At 41.2% G+C, this 9630-nt stretch overlaps 1 protein-coding gene across 2 annotated transcripts; it reads left to right on the plus strand.

The window, feature by feature from the left end:
• Window positions 1–1224: 1224 nt before the first annotated feature.
• On the plus strand, window positions 1225–6234 carry RNF7 (ring finger protein 7). 2 transcript variants are annotated; one of them, XM_054166918.1, is made up of 3 exons: window positions 1225–1442; window positions 4556–4603; window positions 6093–6149. In XM_054166918.1, exons 1-3 carry the CDS (start codon window positions 1272–1274, stop codon window positions 6147–6149), a joined length of 276 nt encoding a protein of 91 aa, XP_054022893.1. In that variant the 5' UTR covers window positions 1225–1271. The 2 variants fall into 2 exon arrangements, with proteins under 2 accessions (XP_054022893.1, XP_054022892.1); XM_054166917.1 differs by having other exon boundaries at window positions 1235–1449; window positions 6093–6234.
• The last annotated feature ends 3396 nt before the right edge of the window (window positions 6235–9630 follow it).

A 9630-nucleotide genomic window follows, 5' to 3' on the forward strand; every position in this document is an offset into this window, starting at 1 on the left:
CCATGATTTTTTAAAAAATTATTTTAGTTTTATTACATAAGGCCAATGTGGACAACATGCAAGCCACTGCCTAAGTATCTTACTCTGTTTGCAATCTTAGGAAACATGTCAAAAGGTGGCATTCTAGATAGATTTGGTTAGTGAAGTCTGTCCAGTCCATTCAGGTGAAGTTGATTCACAGCTGGAGAAACTTCCACTACAAGAGCCTGTAATACTGTTTCTATATAGGGAACATCCTTCATGAGGAATGTTAATTTGGCATCTGCTTAAACACAGTATGTATCAAAACCCCTTAAGTACTCTCAAAAATTTTGCCTAAAACCTTCTGTGGCTTTAAAAGTATTTGATTACATATTAAAAGTTTTTATTTATATTCTCACTTGGCTCTTTGCACTTGCAAAGCTGGGTGGATGTACCATGTACTCCTTTTCTGTGCTAGCAATAATTCACTGAGATTGATACATGGTCCACGAAATGACTTGGAGATGCTTTACTTCGCAGTAGCTTGAACTCTGTCTAATTAATGTCTAATACTAGTAGGTGTTAACATGAGGAGTAGCTAACCCGTTTTACCACATAACTATCTGCCACAGACTTCAGCTGGTGTGCTGGCTTTGTGGGGATGCCCCCCGGCCCCAAAACATGGACAACTTTGTAATAAATCTGTATCTCGTCTCGGTGTGTGATACGGGCTCATTGCACACGGGGGGAAAGAACCCGGTTTTCAGACAACTAACCTGGCCAGGCTCCCACTGCTGCTTCACCCCATGGCTGTAGCTCCCCACGCCCTGTTAAGAAAGCTGTTCTCATGCACATCGTGGAAACAGGACAACTGCTCCTCGGGCGCCGGTGGAGGGACGGGGGCTGCCTCCACAGCTTGGCTTCCTGCTCTCAGCAGACACATCCTCTTCACCAATTTTGAATCGTATTGCTTTGCCGAAACCCTGAGGCACAAATCTGAGTACAGCTTCCGGACAGCTGGTCCCCGTCCTTAGTACAACTTCTCACAGCTGTCCCATGGGAGCGTGGGTCACGGCCCACAGCTAACTGATGAAAGAGCCACTTTGCGGGTGGCTGCTCGCCAGCTTTACATTCTTCTCGGCCACCTGGTTGCTGTGCCCGGTGAAGCCTCCCGAAAGCTCCTTGGCGCCGGCAGCGCACTCCCGCCATAAGACAGCGGCGTCGGGCACTGATGTTGCCGCTGCCGCCGCGGGGTGGCGCTACAGCCCCGCGCTGCCGCCAGCCCGGTGCCGCGTCCCCGCCCCTCCGCCATGGCCGATGTGGAGGACGGGGACGAGCTGGGTGCCCCCCACTCTCACCCGGGCTCCGCTGGCCCCAAGACGGGCACCCCCGACAAGATGTTCTCGCTGAAGAAATGGAACGCGGTTGCGATGTGGAGTTGGGATGTGGAATGCGACACCTGCGCCATTTGCCGAGTGCAGGTCATGGGTAAGAGCCGGCCAGCAGGCCCCGGCCGCCATAGCCGCCGCCCCCGCTGTGGGGCAGGTGGCGCCGGCGCTTCAGCGGCGCCCAGCCCGCGAGCGGGTGCCCGGCCGCCGCGCCCTCCTCCCCTCGCACGGCGGGCGGAGGAGAGAGACGCCGTTTCCGGCAGGAAGGGGGGCTGCCCCTTCTGCGCCTTCCCCTGCGGCCCTCCGTGCTGCTGTGCCGGTCTTCTCGAGGTGACCGAGCTGCAGTGCTCCAGAGTGCTGCAGGCGGGTGCAGGCCCGTGCGGCCTCCTGGGGCTGCGCACGCCCGTCGGGTAACGTACGCCTCTGCCCCGTCGGGCGCTCGCTGCCCCAGCTGGCCTTGGGCAGCCCTCCCTGCGCCGCTCTCGGGCCCGAGCGCCAGGTGGGCCTCTGCTGTGTGCCTGTGGGCATGGCGAGCGTCAGGAGGGCTGAGCGTGTGCCTCCTATGCCCGGCCTTTGCAAAGAGGCCTTCTTCCTGGAGTCTTTGTGAATGTACTGAAAAATCTCATGAAAAGTAAGGGGTTAATTTACCTGGTTTTGAATTCGAGAATCCCTCTGAAAGCAGTCTCATCGTTTAGTGGCTTTGCTGTTTTCTGACATCTCTTACAAATGCGATTTTAGAAAATTCTTTAAACTCTATGTCCAGTTTTCACTGTTGTGTCGAGTCATTCCAGGTATAACTGCCTTAGCAGATGTGCTTGGTGAAGTCTGGCAGAAAAATGACTCAAGTTTTCCTCCAGAATACCTTCCTTTTATAGGTCAAAGAACTGTGATACTGCAAATCCAGTCAGGTTTTGGCTTAATAGAAATACAGTGCTGTCATTTCTCACACGTATTTTTAATGAGAATGTTCTGTGGAACAGAGAAAGCAAAAAAAATGTGCTAGAAGAAAGAAGATGCAGCCCAGACTCCCAGAAGTGGTGGGAGATTAACCTTTTGCACAAGCATGTTTTGGAGATTATGTGCTTTTGTATGATGAACAGAGACCACCCTGAAAGTAGTGAAATTGGCTTTGTCTGCTGTGTAAGCCATAATTTAAAAAATGTGTATCCCTGTTCTTGCTAGTTTGATCTCTAAAATGAACAAAATCTTACTCAAGAGTTGTTACAAATTTTTTTTAAGTTTATAATTTTTCTTAACTCGACCAAGGTAGTACATCAGAAACTATCTGAAAAATTTGGTAATCATTTTTTCAGAACAAACCACATTGTTGGAAAATGAAACTTGATCATTACTGACTTCAGTTTTGCTATTTCATATTGGCCCTGCCGGACCCAGTCTGGCTTCTGTAGAGCCACTGCATCTGCAGTAGTATCATAGAATCAATAAGGTTGGAAAAGACCTCAGAGATCATCCAGTCCAACCTGTCACCCAACACCTCATGACTAACTAAACCATGCCATGTCCAATCCTCTTTCGAACACCTCCAGAGATGGTGACTCCAGTAACCTTAGGTTGGAGGCATTGCCAGACTTGAGCTGGCACTTACTGAAAGTTAGTTTGATTTTTTTTGCAGCATATTTGAACAAAGTGTTAGCTGGCTTAATTTTCTGCTGGTTTCACTCTTTGCACAAACATGGCCTACAAGGATCACAGAACTGTTAGCTGGAAAGTGTAGGATTGCTGCACTACCGACTCAAATTTGCTTAACCTTTCAGGCTGACACCCTTAGGATGGAGGAGCAGGGACACTTGCCTTGGTATGGCTGCAGCGATTTCTGTCCTCAGGTCTCTGTGCTGCTGCTCTGCCTGAAACTGCAAATCTAGGACTAGGACAGAAAAGCTGTTTTGATCGTCACTGTTGGTCTGCCATTGCTTACTGCCCTGCCCTGATCTCAGTCAAGTTTGCTTCAATGTATTATAAAGCAGTTTGGCTGAATCTTTGGGGCAGCTTGGCTTTTAAATGCTGTGGAAAAACAAATTATAGGAACAGACAACGGGAAACTTTATGTACTGCCTTGCTGTCTTGCTTTTATCTCGGTGAAGAGAAGGCAACTCTTTCAGAGTTTCTGCCCCTATTACACTTTATCACCTGGAAAATGTGGAATGTCTGGGAAGATGAATGCAAAACGGAAGTACTGGCAATACCTGGCAGAGAAACTAAAACAAATACTCAAATCTAAATTCCTGTAGCACATTGTGGATCTGGCTTCTAGGAAATATGGTCCAACTAGTGACATGTAGGCCAGGTCCAATCAGCAGGACACTTGTTTGTTACCTCTTCTTTAGAGGAGGTGCTGTGTTTGCTCCCATAATAATTGAACACTTCCTGTTGTGAGTGGTATGTGCACATGCTTGGATGGCAGCCCATGTTGGGGCAAAGGAGGAGCAAAAATATTTCTCCATTGTTTGTGTGTGGCACAGTACTAAGCCTGGAATCGGTTATTTCTGTATCTTACCGAGTCCTTAACCTCCCATACCGTCCTATAGTCACAGACTGCAGTGCCTAAAGATGATAAATGTTTTTAAACAGATACTGTTCCATGTTTTTCCAAGCATTTCTGTGGTCAGATTGGCCAGTATGTTCGCATGTGTTGTGCATGTGACTCTCGTGAAAAATGACATGCAGGTTCTTAATAAGGCCAACTAGTGTATGTATAAGGTAGGAGGAGGTGTAGGGGTTGTGGTAAGAGATGCACAGCCCAAAAAAATGAAATTGAAATTCTGAATGATTTCCCTAAAAGGAGATGCTGACATCAGAAAAACAAAAGACCTGTAATTAGGGTTTGGCTTTGTGTTTGTTTTGGTCTCAATATGCCTGAGAGCCTTGGCATCTGCTGGTTGTTACATCTACAAAATGGAGAAGGCTTTTTTTCAGCAGAAGTTAGAAAAATAAGAAGCCAATGGAAAATAAACAAAACTTGTTGGACAACTTAGAGTCATTATGATCTCTTTCAAATATTAATTTCATTGTTGTATGCATTGTTTTAGATATTAGGAAGGTTATTTAATGATAAAGGGCTGAATTGGACATCAAAACTTGAGATTTTTACCTTTGTATATTGGTTCTAGAGTTTATATTTTCCTCTGTCAAACCTATTCTTAAGATGGAATCCTGAGAATCAAATTCTTGTTCTTGTTTACTTTTAGATGCCTGTCTTAGATGTCAAGCTGAAAACAAACAAGAAGATTGTGTTGGTATGTAGTGATTTCATTCGCTTGTTTTTCAATTGAAGCTTCTCTCAGTGGGATGCATTTTAAGGTTTGGAGGGAATGCTGCTTTTATTAATGCTCTAAAGTCAATTGGTGTTGTGTTCTACATTGTGTCATCTTTTTACATTAGTAATGCTTTGTGCTTTAATAAAATTAGTTTCCACTTCAGACATTCTGTGGAAGAAAACCACTTCAATTTTGCAGCCAGCACATACACATTTAAGAAGTTTAGGCTTCTCTGACCCTGAGTACAACTGAGGAAAGGATAATGTGCACTTTTGAAGTGGATAGGAAAAGGCTACCTTTTTTTTTTTCCCTTCTGAGATGCGTGCCAGAAGGGACAATGGTAATACTAATAAAAATCTTGTGTTCTGAAGTAAATGTCTTGGTTAGAAAGCATTCTTTTCCCCAGTCTTAATTCAGACACAGTAGAGGCAGTTGATTGTTTGTTCACTTTTCCATTTGAAAAAGCAGAATCACTCCAGTTTGCTGTAATACTGTTTATAAACATATCTTCAGTTCCATACCAATACATGCAAAAGCAAATCTTAACTTAGTTCTGATATATTCAAACTAGAAATAGTGAAAATTGTCTCAAGGAGTTTGCTTTAAACCATTACGTCAATTTATAATCCAGCAGTAAACCTTTCCACGCCCTTGTTCTTTCTGTTTGGAAGTATGTTGTCTTAAATTTAATCCACTGTTCATTTTGCAATTACAATTTACATTGTTTTAATGAGAACAAGAATTTCCTGTTCCAGATATCCTATTTTGCTTGCTAGGTGTCCTATTTAAGATAGAAAGAAGAAAATTAAAAAGCATAATTCAAAACATTCTTTTGATTGGTACCCTGGTATAGCAGTAAAGAAAATGTGAACTGATAAGGGGAAGAAACTAAAGTAACTTAATAGTATTCAGGGTTAGATGGGCAATAGATAACCCTTCTTGTTATGTTGGAACAGTTGTAGTTTGTGAATTACTTAGGTTTTAAGATCCCATTTTGAGACTATATGCTGCATCAGATGTGTCTCTGTGATATCATACATTCAAGTTTGAACACTGCATTTCAGAGGATAGTTTGGTTATTATACTCTTACGTACATGGGCTGTATTTTGGTACAGAGGATGATAAAGGGAAGAACCTAGACTGTTGCACTTATTTCCTGGACAAAACTGGTAGATGCTTTCATATGTTCACAGATCTGTGTCACTTTATACAAGAAGGTGGTAATATATGCTTTAGTTAGTTAGTTAGTGGTTATTGAAAATGAGTAAAAGGATTGATGGCAGAGGACTGACTGTGATCAGGTTTACTGTAATAGACCAATCTCAGTGGATGCATCAGTGATGACCTGTTTTGACTCTAAAGCTTGCAGTTATTATAGGCATCTGAGAATGATCATTTGGACCCTGCTATAGGTATTGATTGAACAGCAGAGTGACTGGAATATGCTCTTTCTTTCTTCTTTTTCAGTGGTTTGGGGAGAATGCAATCACTCCTTCCACAATTGCTGCATGTCCTTGTGGGTGAAACAGAATAATCGCTGTCCCCTCTGCCAGCAGGACTGGGTAGTCCAGAGAATAGGCAAATAAAAACACTGCTTTGTTTTTTGTTTTGTTTTTTTTTCTGTTTAAATTTGTTGAAATAGTGTATGTCTTACACCATATGCTCATATAAAAGAATGGAACATGTTGATCATGGCATGACTTACTTAGTTTTTTGCCACAAGATCAATGTGGTTTTCTTGTATGAGGAGGCAGCGGTCAGTCTTACTGCAGATACATCAACAACTGAAAAAAGAGAGACACTACATTAACAAGTTTGTTATGATTTGAGTGTTCACTGCATCAGAGCACAGAAACGTGATGGTGCAGATCACACCCTAATTGCAGTTTATTTAATGTTTTTGCATAGGTAAATTAATTCATTGGCAAAAAGCAACCTTACCTGTAAGTCTGATATGCTGCATAGTTTATTGTCAGGATAAAAATTGTTTCCTAAGTAAAATTTTACACACAGCCACAGTTTCTGAGTTTTTCAGAAAGTATTCTGGTTATTAATCTAAAATGGTGTGTAAAGCATTTGCCATGTGCTTTTTCCATCACACTGTACTCAACATTTCTAATTTTGATTTTCTGCTTGATCTCAGAAGATTTTGTTCTGTTGTATCTCTAAGTCTGTTGCTCTATTATATTCTATACATGGTTTCTACAACCATAGTATTAAAATTTAAGGACATTAATAGTTTTTTAACTTATATTTCTGTTAAAGATTGCAGATGCATTCTTAATACAGAGGCTTTTGGTACAAAGACACATGTTTGTTTAACTGGGGGCATAACCAGTCTCTCTGGTTAACTGACTAATACAGAAGGCTAACAAAACAGATGCAATTTTAAATTGTGGCTTCATGAAGATTCAGTGAATAGGCATTTCTGTATCATCGTTTTATGGGTTACAGTAGATTACAAATATTGAAATGGGAAAAGCATTGTTTCATTTTTGTGGGACTCTTCCTATGAATTGTGATATTATTCTTTTCTTGCAAATATTTAAGTGTTTGCCTCTGTCATTTCCCTGAATATAGTTGCTATTAATCAGAACGTACACTGGTGGGAGGAGGGGGAGTTTTAATATATGTAACAGAGAGGTTGAATTACTGCTGAAGTCTGTAACAAATTCAGGCTTAATAAAATGGTTAATAAACCTGGGTGAAATTAAAGCAATATATGTGCATATTATTGTTCCCCTCAAAATTATGATCTTAAATGCATTTCTCATCAGACATATTTCTATCTAGTTCTTTTTAAGTGTATTTAAAGAGGTTTGTCTTCACTGTATAAAGTCGTTCCAATGGCAGCCTTTCTGTAATCGGGCATACATGCAGATTTTACTATGTATTTGTTTAATACTTGTAATCTTGTTCTTAAAATGTTTTGTATTTTTTTAATACAGTTGTTGTCTCTTTACACACTGAGATAAAAAAAAAAATCCTCAGTGTCTCTGTTACAGTCTATCACATTGTCTATTATCCCACATAATACGTGTCTTGAAAACAAATGTACGGATTTACAGTAGTAATTGAAGTGTCTGTAGCATTTACACTATTGTGGAGTGTTTCTGTTTGTGTAAAAGGATTGTTGCTAAAACAATTGCAAAAGAAAACCTGGTTGGATGTGGAAATCATTTTTAGCTGTCAAAGTTAAACTATGTCTTATCTACCACCTATTTTCTCTGCCAGAAATTGGTGCCAGGCTTCACCCTCTGACCTTTCTTAGTTCTATCTAGTCCCATCAGAGGACTTTTCTTCATTTTGCTTTGTTTTTTAGGTGAATGTGGGAGGAATCAAAGTAATTTTCACCGTGTTTTCAGTTCAAACCAGATACGTGACAAGATTAACTGAGAATTAAAATTGTAGAATAGTTTTCCAAGATGCCCACTCAAACACAAATGCAGTGTCAGGAAAATTAATGTTGAAATCAAAGCAGCTGATATTTGTGTATCGTTAAGTATCTTGTTAACCAGTAATTAGAGGTTCCCCTAGAACATGGGGTAAGGAATTTTTAAGTCCTGCCTGTTTTCTCTAATTTAGAGATTATCTTGTCCCAGTCTTTCTGTGAGCTTCACACCAGAGGAAATTTCTTCTGTTCCAAATCATACCTTGATACTCCATTAATGTCGTTCCATATAAGTACCCATTTTTAGTCATGAGTTTATTTTCTTGTACATGCAAAATGAATCTGTTTTGGTTCTCACTGATACAGATTATCTTATGAGTCAGTAATACTAACTTAAATAGCTATTACTGACTAATAGATTATTGCTGTCTACTTTTCCCTGTTGTTTAATGAATGCTGGGCAGATTTGGATAATTCAGCAAATCTAGCTAAGAGCGTTCTGTGGAAAGTGACTGGAGTAATGTATGTGTCCAAAGATCGTATTGTTTCGCTCTGCTTTTTAGGAATGTCAGTTCTTTCAGAGAAAGTTTATGTTCTGTAGGAATTGGGAACAATTGTAATTAACAAAGCAGAATGATCTTTGGAACTGCCAATGTGTCTTTCTTATCCAGATAAAAATCAGGGGGTTTGTTTTTTTTTTCTTAGACATGAGTATATCAATAGTTGGTATAAGCTTGAGTTCACTCTTTAGTCCCCAGCTACCAGCTATTTGTACTTCCACTGTTTGAGCTGTGGTGGCATACTTGCTGAATGTGAAAATGACCTTGATGAATGCTAGGACTTGAAATTAAAGCTTTTATTACCGCCTTTCTTGCCTCTCTATACCCAGGATACTGTAGGCATATGTTGCTGTGGGCACCATTTTCAAGAAAGCCACCAACAGAATTCTGCCTTTCTTCGATTTTTTTCCAGTTTTGCTTATTTACTGATTGATTGCATGATTTAGCCCTTCATGCAATCTCCTGCTCCGTGCTTGCTTTCATCTGGCAGAGTTAGCAATTGCTGTACAAACCAGACTTTCAGATGCTCTACTTTAGAGTGCGCTGTGTTCTCATGCACATACAGCAGTTTGTGATGGGTGGCCCTCGTAATCACAGTGGGAACACCACTCCTCTCATGCCATTTGGTAGAGCAGAAGCATGAGTTTGTCAGATTCAGTGCTGACAGAATTAAGTATGTAAACCAAAATATTACATAGTAGTAGTAACAAAAACAGCCAAGAAAGGCGTAGCACTTATTACAGGGAGTCTGAGAGGTGCCCGTTGTTACTGCTATTGTGTCGTGTTTGCGATGAACACTTAAGCTTGCTCTGAGTGAAAAAAAAGAGGAAAGGAAACTCAAGTACAGCTTGATCTCGGTACTGGAAGAATTATGGAACTGCTTTTCTTGCTCCCACAATACCTTCCTAATATTTAAAGAAAGTTTTAGCAGCTAAATCACTTGACTCCACAGCAGAAGGGAGCTGTAGCCTAGTAAGCGTTGCATATGATTTTTATTATTGGGGGGGCGGGAAATGAGGCGCAGACTTCTGGTAGGTAGCCAGTAAGTCAGGTG

The sequence above is a fragment of the Dryobates pubescens genome, chromosome 13, assembly GCF_014839835.1.
Source record: "Dryobates pubescens isolate bDryPub1 chromosome 13, bDryPub1.pri, whole genome shotgun sequence".
NCBI classification, from domain to species: domain Eukaryota; kingdom Metazoa; phylum Chordata; class Aves; order Piciformes; family Picidae; genus Dryobates; species Dryobates pubescens.

Excerpts from the sequence above, each read along its gene's own strand:
- RNF7 (XM_054166917.1), top strand. The coding sequence starts at position 1,272 with ATGGCCGATGTGGAGGACGGGGACGAGCTGGGTGCCCCCCACTCTCAC. Across the intron at positions 1,450-4,555 it reads TTGCCGAGTGCAGGTCATGG|ATGCCTGTCTTAGATGTCAA; the intron begins GTAAGAGCCGGC and ends GTTTACTTTTAG. Across the intron at positions 4,604-6,092 it reads CAAACAAGAAGATTGTGTTG|TGGTTTGGGGAGAATGCAAT; the intron begins GTATGTAGTGAT and ends CTTCTTTTTCAG.